The 16616-nt window shown below is 45.8% G+C and overlaps 1 protein-coding gene across 3 annotated transcripts in view; it reads left to right on the top strand.

Moving 5' to 3' along the window:
• Positions 1-16616, top strand: part of FOXO3 (forkhead box O3) — a 102057-nt gene that overhangs the window by 76382 nt on the left and 9059 nt on the right. The window contains exons 1-3 of one of the 3 annotated variants that reach the window (XM_055713094.1): positions 5475-5597; positions 7627-9061; positions 10312-12224. The exons of 1 other annotated variant lie outside the window; for it this stretch is intronic. In XM_055713094.1, the coding sequence (XP_055569069.1) occupies positions 5568-5597; positions 7627-9027 (1431 nt within the window). In that variant the 5' untranslated portion in view covers positions 5475-5567 and the 3' untranslated portion in view covers positions 9028-9061; positions 10312-12224. Of the gene's footprint in view, positions 1-5474; positions 5598-7626; positions 9062-10311; positions 12225-16616 lie in introns of those variants that run through there. One more of the 3 variants, XM_055713093.1, reaches the window with a different exon arrangement.

The following is a 16616-nucleotide window of genomic DNA, read 5'->3' as shown; positions in this document are numbered from 1 at the left end:
GCACTCATCGTTAGGGAGGGTTTGTTTTCCCTGTGCTAATCACCTTCTCCTGTCGTAATTTGGCACAGCGCGGCGCCCTGCATGTGGGATGGAGGCAGATCCACATAGTGCTCTCCTATCTAAGCCAGCACATTTCAGAGGATAAATCTTTGCCGGACTTAATGTTCTCCCCAGGAGCTTTAATATCCCCTCAAGGCTTTCTACTCTTCCTAGTCGTGGGGGACAACGGGCAGAGACACAGGCAGAGAGCTAATTACAGTAGGGGCCTTGTCTAGCCTTCCCCTACCACCAAGGTCAGAAATACTCCTTTGAAGAGAGGATGAGGAGGGGAATCCACAGAGCCACCCTTCAGATGCTGAACTGACTTACTTCCCCCAAATATCTGGGGTGGTTTTTTAACCTTTTCCTCAGAAGGGCATGCTTGAGTAGGGCTGAGCCTGTGTCATCCCACTGATCCTTACCAGGGCTGTGAGGACAGTGGGCTTTCCCAGCCAGGTGCAAAGGGATGTACCCTGTGGGGCTCTGGTGAGTTCCCACTGCCTGCTTCTGCTGAACATCTGGTGGGATTTGCAGGAGCTGCCTTAGGAACTTACAGATGATACCAAACATCACTGAAGCATTGAAAATATTTGGGTGTCAGGAAAGTTTTATTTTTCTGTGTGTAATTTGTTTAATGTTTTTTTTTCCCCCTGCAACTTCCATAATTTAGGGAAAACACAACTATCCAGAATACATAATATTTGTTTGCATAGAAGAATATGTATTGGTATAACATGGTTGCATAGATATTGCAGGAGGACTTTCCTTATGTTTTATTTCTTGCTTTTTCTGCATCCCCTGAGCACCCTCGCTGCTTTATTGGATTATATGTATATTTCTGGTTTGCAAAAACTCGTGTGAAAGAGAAGGAAAGTCTGAGACCTCTTTGGGTTGAGGATTTCAAAGTTCCTTGAGAAGATCTGCACTGCAGCCTTGCAGAGCTAGGCAGAAAATGACCAACAGATTGGTACTACCTAAAGATCTCCTTGGCTAGACTCACACATCCCTTTCACCAGAAATCCCTACATACATGTACAAAATTGGCAACTTCAATTATTTTTAAATTTGGAGTCACTGTATCTGTTTTCTTGTTTACTTGCAATTAAACCTCATTGGGGACTTTAAAGCAAACAAAATGTGAAACTGGTAGTTGAAGTAAATTTTGAGTTACTTCAGGAGAAGGCACAGACACTGGCCTGGACAGGTGAGCAAAACATGTTGTATTATTTACTGCCTGCTGTTTCAGCAACAGCTGAATGCAAAGAAAGTAGTTTGTTTTGCTTTGCTTTTCCTAAAGATATAATTTTTGGAGGAGGCCATCTGTAGGGGTGTTCGTTGGAAATTTGTGCTACAACATTTTGAGCAAGGTGACATAGGCTGGAAACTGAAATTCAAGTGAGCAAGCAGAGCCACAGAGAAGCGGGGCTCCCTCTGGTCAGCTGGAGGTTGATAAACTGAAGTTCTTTTCATGGCTTCTTTTCTGTGATATTAGATCTGATGCCTTTCTCTACTGTGTGGCTACCAGGCAACATCATATGGTGAAGTTAGAACATTAAATATGTTAATACAGTATAAAATAAAGCTTAATTCTCCCAAGTGAGCATTAGCGGCATTTATGGGTCTGCAGATAGCATTTGTTTTTCTCCCATCACGTCCTAGTATCCCACTTGTTAAAATAAACAACTGCTTTTGATTTGTAGCTGTAACTTTACAGTTTTGGAGCCTGTATCTGAATTAGCTACTCACTACAAAACACTGAAATAAAAACAGACCAGTGTGTAACTTGGACTCAGCAGCCACCAGCTGCACCTCATCTTGGTAATCTTTAAGCTTTTTTTTCTTTTTTTCTTTTTTTTTTTTTTTTGAAGCGGGGGCTTTTAAGAGTTAAGTTACACAACTCTCTTTTTATTTTTAAAGTGAGTGGATTCCTTGTTGCGTTGTTGAGGATGATAAATTGATACCACATGTTGCTTCCAGACAAAAAAGACTCTGTACTGCAGTAGAAGCACTTGCAGCTGGTGTCTGAGTTAAGGGACGGGCTCCACAAGGTAAACATGGCTTGGAAGAGGGCAAAACAGGCACAGGGAGGGAATTTTTTCTCCGTTTTAAAGGCTCAAGCATTTGCTGCTGTTGCCTGACCAGAGCTGAGTATTGAAATAATGTGCAGTCCCAGCCTCCTTGGGAGACTCAGTTGTTCCTGTCAAATGAGGTATGTGGCACTTTGGATGTGTTGGAGTGTCCTCTCTGGGAGCTAACCCATTTGCAATCTTATCAAAATATCGAGACACTTGTAATTAGGACATGGTAGCTGATTTCTATTTTTTTTTATTATTTTTTTTTGTGAGCAAATTGTGGCTGGTTCCCTCAAGGAGTATTAACTGATCAAAATGCGGTGCAGTGGATTGACATCTATAAAATCTGAGAGCATGGCCCTGAGTCTGGGGAAAGTGCTGTCACCCCTTGTGTTGCTGCCCTGGCTACTAGTGGGCACCCAGCTGCATCCCTTCTCCTGATGCTGTCAGCCTAAGCCAAGGTGGGGTAGCAGTGCTGCTTGCCTGTGGACCTGCACCAGCCTCTGCTCACACCCTGCCTTGTCTGTTCCTCTGCCCTGCGTCTTCCTTGTCTCCAGGGCTGGTCATTCTTCCCTGCAGGACAGCTTCCCTGGGGGACCAGGACCCAGCTGGGCTGGCCTCAAGGCTGTATGGGATACCCTTCTCTTGATCTTATCTGCAGGAACCTCAGTCTTCTGCTCTTAGCAAAGCACACAGCATTCTTCAAGTCTGGTATAAATAGTAATGCTAATAGAGGGAGGAGCTTGTCATATTTCTTTTCTACTCTGCTCTTGTACAATCCATATGTTGTACCCATTGGTGGTATCTGAGCTCCTTCCAAGATGTCTACGGCCTGGCTTGCATCTGTCCCATCTACATATGGTCTCCAGGACAGATGATGGACGTTCCTTTATAGATCTTTTAAAGTTTCTCGTTGCATTTTGGCATGGAAAAATGTGTTACATTTCCATCGTCATGACCTAATCTGTCTCTCACATAAGGCAAAGACAAATCCCCATTAATCTGATCAGCAGCAGGTTCAAATGATAAACTTCCTTTGCTTCCCCATCTTCTTCACAGTTTGTCGCATGGACATGTATTACTAATGCATGTGGTTGTGAGCAAAGATTGTCCCATGGTATTTTCCTGTATTTTAAGCAGATTGGAACATTCTTTGACGCTCAAAAAACAGGTAGAAAATACAGTTATTTCCATCCAGATTGCACAGCTCAACAGCCTTTACTGATATGAGTTGTCAGTCCTGGTGACATCTGTAGCAAAAGTTGCACGTGAAGTTTGATTTGGCAGAGCATCCAATGCAAGGAGAAACCAAGAAACTCAGATATTGTTGCTGAAGAGGTTAGCGGGGGAGGTTACGTGAAAGAAGTGGGTTTTAAGGCAGTGTGTTTGAACAGAGGGTGGGGATGGGGTGTGCAAAACTAAATTGGCCCATAATTATGCTTAAGAAAACAATCTTCCTACGGAAGAGAAGTAAAGAGAAACAGAAGCTGGAGTATAAGTGGCGTATTGCTTAATGTAAAGGAAAACAAACTGCTTGGATTTTTTATAACCACCAATTTTCAATGTAAAAGTATTATTACATTCTTTTACTATTTGTGTAATACCAACACTGAGCAAAAAGATATAATAAGACGAAAATTACACATGTGCACATACATATCCACACATGCTGGAACCCTCATCCTGAAAGACGCCTTAGGCTCACAATTTTACTGTTTAGGATTTGTCATGGGTTTAGGCCAAATAGTTTCATGTGACAGCTACCACCAGCAGAAATAAGCCATTTTATGAGAATATTACAGGTTGAAAACTGTTAGCTGCTGGCACTTTGGCTGAATGTTTTTATATTTGAAGCTATGTGGCACACTGTGTATGCTACCCCGGGTGTTTCTTCTAAGATTTTTTTCATTAGCAAGGATCACACATAAGTGCTGTGTTTTGCTATACCCAGCATTTTTAGGTGAGGAACAGCATGGTTCGTATTGCTCTGGTAGCCTGGCTTGGTGTGGTGGTCTGGCTCTGGTTGTCCTTGTCTTGCCACTGTCTCTGTGAGGAGGCATCCCCATGCAGATGTTCTCACAGAATCACAGAACAGTCAGGGCTGGAAGGGACCTCTGGAGATCATCTTGTCCAGCCCCCTGCTAAAGCAGGTTCTCCCAGCGCAGGTTGCACGGGATCATGGCCAGGCCGGTTTTGAATGTCTCCAGAGAAGGAGACTCCACAGCCTCCCTGGGCAGCCTGTCCCAGGGCTCTGTTGCCCTCAGGGTAAAGACGTTTTTACTCACACTGAGATGGAACCTCCTGAGTTGCAGCGTGTGCCCATTGCCCCTTGTCCTGTCCCTGGGCACCACTGAAAAGAGCCTGGCCCTGTCCTCTTGGCACTTACCCTTCAGATATTTGTAGACACTGATGAGATCCCCTCTGAGTCTTCTCTTCTCCAGGCTAAACAGCCCCAGCTCTCTCAGCCTTTCCTCATAAGGGAGATGTTCCAGTCCCCTCACCATCTTCATAGCCCTTTGCTGGACCCTCTCCAGCAGTTCCCTGCCTCTCTTGAACTGGGGAGCCCTGAACTGGACACAGTTCTTCAGATGCAGCTTCACCAGGGCAGAGCAGAGGGGCAGGATCACCTCCCTCGACCTGCTGGCCATGCTCCTCCTAATGCCCCCCAGGATCCCATTGGCCTTCTCGGCCACCAGGACACACTGCTGGCTCATGGGCAGCTTGCTGTCCACCAGAACTCCCAGGTCCTTCTCCACAAAGCTGCCTTCCAGCAGGTCAGCCCCAGCCTGTACTGGTGTGTGGGGTTATTCCTCCCCAGGTGCAGGACCCTACACATGCCTTGGTTGAACTTCATTGGGTTCCTCTCTGCCCAGCTCTCCAGCCTGGCCAGGTCTGGCTGGATGGCAGTGCTGCCTTCTGGGGTGTCAGCCACTTCTAGTTCTGTATCACCAGTGACCTTGCTGAGGGCACACTCTGTCCCTTCATCCAGGTCACTGATGAGTCAGTTGAGCAGGACTGGACCCAGTACTGACCCTGGGGCACACCGTTGGCTACAGGCCTCCAGCCAGGCTGTGCTGCTGATCAGAACCCTCTGAGCTCTGCCATTCAGCCAGTTCTCAGCCCACCTCACTGTCCACCCGTCTAACCCACACTGCCTGAGCTTGGCTGTGAGGATGTTGTAGGAGACACTGTCAGAAGCCTTGCTGAAGTCTAGGTAGAAAACATCCGTGGCTCTTTCCTCATCTACCCACCAGTCATTCTGTCATAGAAGGCTATCAGGTCGGTCAGACATGATTTGCCATTTGTTGAATCCATGTTGACTACTCCTGATAACCTTCTTTTTGTCCGTGTGCTTAGAGATGACCTCCAGGATGAGCTGTTCCATCACCTTTCCAGAGAGGGAGGTGAGGCTGACTGGCCTCGTGGACAAGTGGTTTTCCCCGAAAGTCACAGAGGATGAATGTGGGAACTACCTGCATTGATGCAGTACAAACTGGAATATCAACAAATGTTATTTTTTAAAAAATAGCAGTTCTCCAGCCAGTTGGGAAAAACCTGAGGAAGTAGGCAGTGGCACCTAGTTACTAGAAGTTAGCAACAGATTGTTGTCAGAATCAAAATATATTTAAAACATCATCCGTTAAATAATAAAAAGCTCCTTCTTCCTTAGACTGAAGAACTGTTATGCTGCAACTCAATCCACCATATTTTGATGGCATGATAATCCCTTAGAAATGGACAAGTTTGTAGCTGAGGCACTGACCCATACTTCTCTTGAGTACGTCTGCAAAGTCTGGTCTGCTGTTTTAGCAAATTGTTTAAAACATAATAGTTGCTATTTTGAACTGAGGTCCATATGATTTCTCTTTTCATTAAGTGATAATCAAACCATGTCTGCTGTCTGCGTGTGAGAAGAACTTCAGGCATGTTTTCCATTTCACAATCTGACAAAACCCACAACACTTAACAAGAGGGAAAAAAAGGCATTTTGTATTGAAAAGAATGGTTTGAAAAAAGCTGGGCTCTATTTCTTTATACATCAAATGTGTCTCCAGTTCATTTATGTCAAGCATCCATTTATCCTAAGGATGCAAGTGTGAGATGCTTGTGAATGATTTGTTGATTGATTCATTCTTTGCCCATTTAAATCTGGAATTTCTTCAGTGTTTTGTAAATGAAGGGCACTTATCCTAAATAGTTTGATTATGCTATGGTCCTGTTGACTTGTGTTTTTAAAGCATGCTGGTAGAACAAATGTGATTTTATCCTCTTTATAGATATACCTAGTCATTGTCAAAATTTAAGAAAAAAGAACTCCTGCAACTTTTAAAACTTGATCATCTTTAATGTGGAGGAATAGCACAACTGGTTTTTTTCACATGAGTATGGGATGACTCCAAAAATCTTTTGGCTTGCACATATTAAAAAAAAGCTAACCCAAAAGCAAACCTGGAAGCATTCTCACTAACAAATACTACTTGCTTGTCCTTTCTTTGAGGTGTATTTTAAGCCCAAGATCAGCAGAATGAGTGTAATGGGGTTTTCATCTCCATTGTTTTGGTTTAAATCTGGAGTCATTTCATTAGGGGTGCCATGGGCTGGTTTTCTCAGCCTCTTTCTCATTCTGAGGTCGTTATCATTGGTTTGAGCCAGCGTGGGTTTTGGATGGTAGATGTTGCTGAGCAGTGCAATTGGGTAACGTGCAAGAGCAGACAGTACATGGGCTCCCCTGAAAGCACTGTATTTCTTGGCACCCTGTACAGCATGGGGTGTCCAGCTGTGTACAGCAGCTTTACACAACGCCGTGTCTAGCCATTTAAAGGGACAGGGATATTGTCGTGTAGTGTGTCACATCATGTTTTGAAGAGTGTGAGGATACTATAGTGAGGGGACAGCTGGCCAGCTGCTGCAGTACGGGCGTTATTCTGGTGCTTCTAATTGAGAGAGAAAGTACAGCTTAGTCATTCACAGAGTGCCTGTGGGAGAGGAGCAACAGCGCTTGCAGCTTTCTCAAGAATTATTGTAACAAATACACAACACACATGGCCATGAAGAATTAAAAAGGACATTTGCAGAGGCTGCAATGAGTGTGACTACTGCACCGGTCAGATTTTTGCAGTGTCTTTGCAGTTTTTATTTCAAGAAACTGATGGCAAGATTGCTGATAGTATAGTGGTTTGTCCTGAGTCAAAAGTAAGGAGGAAACGTCTAGCTCCTTGGAGCTGTGTCACACTCCTTTCCTTAGGATGCAGCTTTTGAGGGTGTGGAGATGGGCACCAGGAATGCACAGCTAGGCAAGCACAAGGCTTGGTGTACAGCAGCACGCTGGCACACTGCAGTCACACTCCAGCCCTCCTGTATCCATCACCTGAGAAACCTGTGGTGAAGTCCAGGAGGGCCCAATGCTTTTATTCATGTTGCTGTTTTCATGTGATATTGGTTTAATGGTTGAGATTTGAGTAGTAAAAGAAGTGGGGTGCTGGTCTTTATGTTCTGTTTTGTTCCTTTCTTGCAGAATTCGATCCGGCACAACTTGTCACTCCACAGCCGATTTGTCAGGGTGCAGAATGAAGGTACCGGGAAAAGCTCTTGGTGGATGATAAATCCAGATGGTGGAAAAGGTGGCAAGGCACCCCGGAGACGTGCTGTGTCGATGGACAACAGCAACAAGTACACAAAGAGCAGAGGGCGGGCAGCTAAGAAAAAGGCAGCCCTGCAGACTGCCCAGGAGACGAGCGAGGACAGCCCTTCTCAGCTCTCCAAGTGGCCAGGGAGTCCCACCTCCCGCAGCAGCGACGAGCTGGATGCATGGACGGATTTTCGCTCCCGTACAAATTCAAACGCCAGTACGATCAGTGGCCGCTTGTCACCGATTTTGGCAAGCACTGAACTAGATGATGTTCAAGATGACGATGCTCCGCTTTCTCCCATGCTTTACAGTAGTCCATCGAGCTTGTCCCCATCGGTAAACAAACCATGTACTGTGGAGTTGCCTAGGTTGACTGATATGGCCGGGACAATGAATTTGAACGATGGACTGACAGATAACCTCATGGATGATCTCTTAGACAATATAACACTCCCTCCCTCCCAGCAGTCACCCACAGGAGGGATGATGCAGAGAAGCTCCAGTTTTCCTTATGGTTCCAAAGGTTCAGGGCTGGGTTCTCCGTCAAGTAGTTTCAACAACGCCGTGTTCGGGCCATCGTCCCTGAATTCCCTCCGCCAGTCACCCATGCAGACCATTCAGGAGAACAAGCAAGCCACCTTCTCTTCCATTTCTCATTACAACAACCAGACGCTGCAGGATCTCCTCGCCTCTGATGCACTTAGTCACAGCGATGTCATGATGACACAGTCTGACCCACTCATGTCACAAGCCAGCACAGCTGTGTCCGCCCAGAATTCCCGCAGGAATATAATGCTCCGCAATGACCCCATGATGTCGTTTGCAGCACAGTCCAGCCAGGGCGGTCTGGTCAGTCAGAGCCTGCCCCATCACCAGCACCAGTCCCACAACTCCTCTCTTAGTGGCAGCCGTGCCTTGTCCAGTTCCATCAGTAACATAGGCTTGAGTGACTCAAGCAGCTTGGGATCCACCAAACATCAGCAGTCACCTGTCAGTCAGTCTATGCAAACACTTTCTGACCCGCTCTCAGGCTCCTCTTCTTACTCCTCTAGTGTGAACCTCCCAGTCATGGGACACGAGAAATTCCCAAGTGACTTGGACCTGGATATTTTCAATGGGAGCCTGGAGTGTGACATGGAGTCCATTATCCGCAGTGAACTCATGGATGCAGATGGGCTGGATTTTAACTTTGATTCCCTCATCTCAGCTCAGAACGTTGTCAGTCTGAATGTGGGGAACTTCACTGGTGCTAAACAGGCTTCATCACAGAGTTGGGTACCAGGCTGAAGGATCTTTGGGAACAGGGAAAATGGGCAAACAGGTCAGTGCCCCATAGATGTGGTAAAAAAACCTGATTCCTTAGTTTTATTGGAGTTTGCACCAAACCCGTAATAGTTAGTGCACACTAATAATATCAGTTTGGCTTGTGATGGCTTGCTGTGTCGGTATGCAACAGGCACAACCAAGAAACTTTTGGAGGTGTGGAGGGAAATAAGGGTAAGCTATAAAAGCTGTTTGGCTGCACCACTGTCAGCATGCATCTGATGCTGTGCGTCCTTCTTAATTTAGGCATGAGAAATGTTAATGACAAATCAGGCAAAGCAAGGTGGAATACTTGTGGGTTTTAGGAATCACAGAGCTTCAACTTGTCTTCTTTGAAGTTGCAACAGATGATTCTTCTCTGCAGCTGATGCCGTGTGTAGCCGAGCTGTTACGTAGGCAAGAGGCTTTGCTATCAGTGGCACAGGAGGAGGAGCATCTTTGCAAGATCAGTGCATGCACTGAGGATCAGTGTGTGGGACAGATCTGGACTGAATTAGAGTTGTACTGCTGCTGTGGTACAGCAATGCTAGCAAAGTTGTTTGGGTTTTTTTTTTAGTTGTATTTTTTTGAAAAAAAAATGCAGCAAATGGAGGAATTATATACTGAAATAGCAAAGGTGGGATCCTGGTCCCAGGAATGTTCTGGATTTAATGTTTTAAATATTCAAAAATTATTGGTCCCCTTTAGGACTGCAGTGGGTATCATTTTCTTTTGAATTCCGCCAAGAGATTATCTGTAGGTCTGGGTTCTCACATAGGTGCTTTTCAAATGTTAGCCTCTTCAGATTAATTTTTTTCAGATTGATGTGGTTTTTTCCATTGCTTCTTTTCCACAGCTGGGGGCATTTGAACTTGTAAACATTGTTTCTGTCATCCTTTTGCCATTCTGCAGGCTCCTGCCCATACCGCTGCCTGCTCACACATACATATTCACTGACTCATAGGGTAGGTGCCACACAAAGTGCTCTTTCTCCTTTGTTTATTTATTAGTATAAGGGAGTAGATTTCAAAATATAGTAGGATAAAAGGATACCTATAAATTATTGAAAGTGTTCTGTTAACTTCAGAATAGTATGTAGACTATCCCAGTGGTAAGGTTAAAAGAGGCATTCATTCAGTTTGCCGCTTACTTCCAACTTTCTTATTCTCTAGATGAAGGATGGAAGGAAGGGAGTTGGTGTCATTTGACTTTATCGTGCATAATTTGCCCCTTTCATCTTTAATTGCATTTTCATTCTCTGTTTCACAGAAAGATATTCAAGGGGAAGCTTTGCGGTAGGTGAGCAGCAGTGGTGAACCTCCTGAATGTCTTCCTGTGTGTATGGAGTGCCACAGGAGATGTGGGCTGTGATCTGTTGTCTCTGAGGGAAAACAAGACGGCACAGGAGTCCTCTTTTCAGTCTTTCTGCAAAGCTGCCTCGCTCCAATGGAGCAGTTGGTTTGCACAGTCCTTTGTTGGTGGGAGGACTTCCTCTGGTTCTTTCACGTCTTCTTACTGAAAGCAAGAGTATTGCAGTACACAGCCAGGAGATGGGCTGCAGAAGACACCATGTCCTTCTGACCCTGCATGAGATGGCAGCTTGGCAAGGCCAGGGACCACAGCTGGATTCTGGTTTTCCTTCAGTCCCAGTGCTGGAGAATTTAAGGAGGGAAAGGGGGAAAAAAAAGAATTGACTCAAGAACCAGGAAGCAAAAATTTGCAGAAGGTCGCACTTGCTGACCAGTTCTCTCTTCCTCCAGGTGCATGAGCTGTTTGGATTTAAAAATACTTTTTGCACAAGGTAAAAAAGCAGGCTGTAGGAACTTTTATTGCTGTGAAACATCCAACAGTACGGTCTGCCAAATGGGGCCTAAAACCCAGATGTTATTGACAGCTTTGCTTGACACAGGCAAATAGGGCAGCCTCCTGCTTTCATAGCTTTGGTTGCTGTGCATGTGTAGAAGCCGCCTGTGGGGAGACCTGCCTAGGCAGCACGGAGGAGGCACACCACGCCACCTCCGCACCGATGCTTGCTGCTGCCGTTTCACCCTGGCCTTTGCCATTCACAGAAAACACAGCCACCGTGATCTTCTTCAGGCTGCTCCCTCTGAATAAAGGAACCGACATATCTGTGCGAACAGAGTCTCGTTGCAGAGGACAGATTTATTGACAAGACAGCTCTCCTTGGCAGATTACTGTCCATTCATCTGTGGAAGCCTCTTTCCCTTTCTCTGACAAGTGGACTGGCTGCTGTGAGGTGCCTCTGGTATCAGGTGCAAGTGCAGATGATTTCTGCTGAGCTGGTTCATCATGCACCCTTCCTCAGCTGTTAGGCAGCTCTGTTTGAGAGTTTGTCTCCCTATGAGCATCTCATATTTTGATAGGGGCTCCTCCCGTGACATCGGTTGTGGTTGTTCTGAATTGCTTTCTACGTTACTTCTCTGCTTCCCTGTAGCAGTAGGGGCCCCTGAACTAAAATCTTCTCTCAGCAATGTTCATGACCCCAATAATGAATCTTTACAGGCTTAAAGACTGGGGAACGCTTTCAGCAAAACAGCCTGGCGCTTGCTCATGCTAAATCCATTTCACAAGGGCGGCCAGGTGTGTTTTGCAGGCAGGCAGAAGCAGTTACAATGGATTATTGGCATACCTGGGAATAGTGAGTGCTGTGTTTTCTATGAAAAATAAGAGAAATGTTGGAGTCAGTTTTCGGGAAGAAAAGAAAGAAACCAAATATATAGGTATTTAGTTTATACATACTGTAGGTACAGAAGTGGGGTTTACTTTGGAAGAAAATCAACTACAGTTTCTTCATAGGGGAAGTAAAAAACCCATGCAGGAGACATGACCGTTGCCGGTTTAGTGGCTGGGCACGTTTGTTGCACACAAGCCTGTGCACGGTCCCTGGGGAAAGCCATGCCTGGTCCCACTGGGCTGACCCTATGCCCATGAGGCTGGCCATGCCCAGCCTTTCAGAGGGCTCTTATTGAGGCTTGTAAATGGATTTGGGTTTGTTTTGGTTTTTTTCTCTTACAGGAAGAAAAGGAGAAAATCAATGTTTATTCACTCAGCCATAATTTTTGCCTCTTAAGCTGGCTGGGGCCTCTGCTCCTCTATCTCTGCCTGCTTCCCAAGAGCACTGGATATGCCCTCCACCCACTCAGATAATCACCACTTTTTTTCAACTTGTTTATCAGTAAATAAAAATGTCACTGTGTCCCCACCTGTCTCTAGAATAGCTTTTATTTTGAACTTAATGGGTCCTCTCTCAGCCTGGGGTTCCCACAACTCTGCTCTTTTCTCCGTGGTCCTTCTCAGCAGGCAAGTTCCAAGGGACTTGGTGTTTGCCAAAGAGTAGTCCCACACAGACTGTCAGGTGGTGACTATTTGGGACGTTTGCTGCTGTCTGGAAGGTCAGAGCCAGTGATCAGCTACTGCTTGGTCAAACATTTCCTGTGGCATCAAAACCCATTCAAGAAGTTGTTTTTACCTGGATTGTTTCAGTGATCCAGTTTATGATGGCACTGCACAGACAGCGATGCTGGCAGGGCTTGGGCAAGGGATGGAGGATGGCTCAGTGCGAGCAGGCCAGGAACTTCTTGAGCTGGTTTCACCGTCTGAAAAACTCACCTAGCTGCACTTCCGAGAGTGATTTCAGTGTGCTGTTCAGCAGGATTCCTCTGGGCTCTGTAACAGAGCTGTGCTGGAGTCAGTTGACTTGTTCAAAAATTGCAAGTAAAATACTTGATCAGTTAAAGTCATTCATTTTGCCCTAGCATCATCTATGTCCCCCATCATTTTACTGTAGCAGTGGAGTGCACAAACCACTAATAGCAACGTCATGGAACGTTTGCAGAATATGATGATTAACATCTCTGATAAAGCAAAATCCTAAGAAACATAAAATGCATCTTGGTATTTCATTAGTCTGTATCAGTTTGGACTACTTGCTGATTTGTTAATTGGCTTTCAACCTGTTTCTGGGTGAAATGCATGCCAAAGACAAATGCATAGGTCTGAGGATGACTTACTATTCACTACAACGCTATCTTAAAAGCTGAAGTAGGTAGCAAAAGATCTGCATTTGGATGGAGTTTCAAGTCGGAGAGCTCTGGACAATATGCCACGAGAAAGATGACACTTGTTCTTTACCAGAAATCTTCTCTTCTGCTCATGACAGCTGAAATGTGGAAACCAGAATTGGTGGACCCCTTGCCTGAGGGTGCTGACTGCTTCAGGACCATAGCTGTGATTCCTCCTCTCTTGTTTTCAAAAATGAGGCCTTAGAGGTGGGGCTGGCAGGTTTCTTACATGGAGCCAAAGTGGGGCTAGCTGCCGTGCAAAAATCTAAAGGAAATTCAGGAGCAGCAAATTCTAACAGGTTAGTGGTTAAGGCGGTGGTATGCTTCTAACGTTTAAGTGTTGTTTCAGCCAGCCCAAGTTTTGAAAGGTGGTTTTGTGACTAGCTGAACATCACGCGCGCCAAGTTTAGTCTTTGAACAAAAATATGTGTATAGAAAGTGTATTTTGCTGGGAACAGGGATCCCATTAACTCCAAGGAGGGCCTGCCCCAAGCAGGCTTCTCGCTCCCCTGGCCCACACCAGCAGCATGGGAGCAGACTCAGCACTTGTGGCCACTGGGGAGGAGGAGAGGGGACAGCTGGGGAAACCGCTGTGGGGCTACCCGCTGTGCGTGCCGCTGGCCGCTGTGCCCCTCACAGCTCACTGCGCACAGGCCAGCCCTACACTTGCAGTAATGCTGTGGCTTATGCCGTGTGAAGGCAGCAGGAGCTGACACACAAACACAATGAATTGCTCACTCCTTCTGGGGGTAGGGCTTTTTGGCTTTGGTGGTTTTTTTAAAATCTGGTTTTATGTTTTGGGGTTTTACTAAGGGAGGAAAAAGATCTGTAAAAACCAGGATTGCCTCCGCAGGCTTGTATTGCAAACATACAGCATGAAGCCGGCACAGTCGTCTGATCCTGTGGTTTGGGTGTTCTTCTGTTGGTGTTTTATATAGATATATTTTTTAGTACCTCGTACTTTGTCATGTGATTCAGCAGCAATAATTAGGCAGAAACTTGCTGTCCCTGCAGATGCCAAGATTACAGGATGACATACTCTCACCAGATGACAGCACAAACTGGTATTTTTAGAACAGCCCGCATCAACTGGTCTCCCCAGTGCTTTCCTCCCTGGATCAGCAGCATGCAGGTTTTATTACAGAATGAGTCTTCACAAACTGTCTTTTTTCATGTGACTGAGCCATAATGACTGTTTAGAGCTGCAGATCAGTGCTGGTCCCCAGCCTTGCTGTTGCCTGATAGCTGGGATGCTTACAGGTGGTTTTTTTTTTTTTCTTTCCTTCTTTTGAGCCAGACTTGAAGAAGTGTGTAATAAGAGATCCTTTTTAGAAATACAGCGTCATGCAACTGAGGAAAGGTCAAGATCTTTTTTCATAGCAATTCAGTACTCAGTCAAGGTGATGAACTGACAGCTGCAGAGGTTTAAGTCTTGCGTTGATGATAGCCAAAGAGCACAGGTAGAGCTCAGGCAGCAGGAGTGCACATATTTGAGCAGTACCGTACGTAAACAGTCAGCCTTTCTCTCCTGGCCTGGGGAGGGAGGATGAAGGAAGAATGCTCATGCAATGCCACCCCAGGCTGCCGGTGGAGGGCCTCCAGTAGGCTGCTCTCATCAGCACTGTCCCTGATGGAGTCCCACACAGCACGTGGGGACACCGTGACCCCATTAAATCGGGTACCTGTGGCTGGGTGGTGGGAACGCTCCGCTCTGGTCTGGTTTACAGGGGCTATTTAATCAGCTTTTCCACTCAGATTACCACACGGGGTGGCAGTTGTTGGAGTCTGGCGGAGCGGACATCTGCTGAGCAGTAATCGGACGGAGACGCAGCTCAGCTTACAGAGGCTGCTGTGTAGCTGTGGTTGTTTGCTATTACTCCAGGAAAAAAAGCCAGTTTTCCCAGCTGATGCTGTGGAGAATGGCTTGCGTTTATGCACTTTCGCAGCTGAGTTGAATATCTTGCCCATTGTTTTTCCCTTGTACTGCCTGCTTATCCTGGCTTTCATAGGTAATTTATTTCATACAAATGTAGAGAAAATCTGGTTTTGAGGAAGGACCTTCCCTCTCTTGCCTATTCTGCCTTTTATAAGTCATGATAGAGGATGTCCTGCCTTATGTCAACGTGGTGGAAATCGTTTTGTTGAGACCTGTGTGAGCATCATTGGCCTGTCATTTTCAACTTACTGCAGAGGAAAATGAGAAGACAGCATAGCAGGGAGGATGTTTTTAAAATAGGCTGGGTACCTGGCAGAGGAAAAGAAACTGTCGATGAGGACATTCGGAATGAAGAGTATATAGTGTGTTTCCATAGCACTATAAAGCCATAATTCAGGGTGTTTCCAGTCATGCAGGTACCTTTTACTCTAAAAAGTGACTCTTACTCTTCAGATTCAAAAGTGCAAGCAAAATCCTTCTCTGGGCCTGCACAGGTGTAGTAGTTATCCATCCTTTCGTGACCCACAGTATAGGTCTCGTTACCAGTGCTCCCTGGTGCCTAAAGAAGGCACCGTTTTTCCAGCTGGTGTACTTTACCCCTAACAGAAGATGTATTTTGCAAGGATTTTTGGCCTTCTTCCTCTAGTCCAGCAGCATCCTACCTAAAAGGTGCTTTGTTGAACACCCATGCTGATGTCTCTCGAATCAGTGGCAGTGTCACCCATAACTAGCAGGTTTTCCACTCCACTCGTCAGGTCCCTGAACAAAAGGCAGAGGATAAAATTTACCGTAAGCTTGTCAAGTGAAAAACCTGAAGACCTTGTAGAGAGATGATGTCCTGCCTCTAAACTCTTCTCTGTTGGCCAGGGCAGAGGATTGAACCCAACCAGATGTGATGGATCTCAACAGCAATTGGGTATCGGCAGTGCTTGTGCTGGAAAGCCAGCATAACTGCACACTGACATGTCTGTAGGTGTAAAAACAAGTGTGTCAACATGTGGTCATCTTGTATGGGCAGCAACACAGTGACATATGTAGCGAAGTCTGCATGCACCTGCTCCTCTTGTAAGCAAGCGCAAAATTTCCTGTGAATTTGGTTGTTTGGTATTAGGAAAACCATGATCTACTTTTTCTTTTAAGTGTGTGGGCATGGGTGGACCAATTCTCTCTGGGTGTCTCCTTTTCATCTGTAAAATGGGTAGGAGGGACCTGACCATACCACCCACCTTTGAGGTTAAAATGAACTGCCCAGAGGAGTGGTGGACTCTCCTTTGCTGGAAATATTCCAGACTTGGCTTGACAGGGTGCTGAAAAACTGAACCTAGGGCCCTGTCTTCAACAGAAGGTTGTACCAGATGATGCTGAGTCTCTTCAAGCCTGGACTTTTCTATGAATCTGTAGACAAGTAGGATGTCAGAATAACACACATACCAGTAGTTGTGGTACCTCACCACTGTTCAGGGCAAGCCTTTTGTCCCACGGAGCTGATACAGGGTTAGAGAATGTTCTGCTGTCTTTAGTTATGTTTACTTCCAAAATACTTGGTTGTCTGCTAT

The sequence above is a fragment of the Falco cherrug genome, chromosome 6, assembly GCF_023634085.1.
Source record: "Falco cherrug isolate bFalChe1 chromosome 6, bFalChe1.pri, whole genome shotgun sequence".
NCBI classification, from domain to species: domain Eukaryota; kingdom Metazoa; phylum Chordata; class Aves; order Falconiformes; family Falconidae; genus Falco; species Falco cherrug.
The sequence above is the reverse complement of the archived record's forward strand: the minus strand, read 5'-3'. Positions and strand labels throughout refer to the sequence as shown.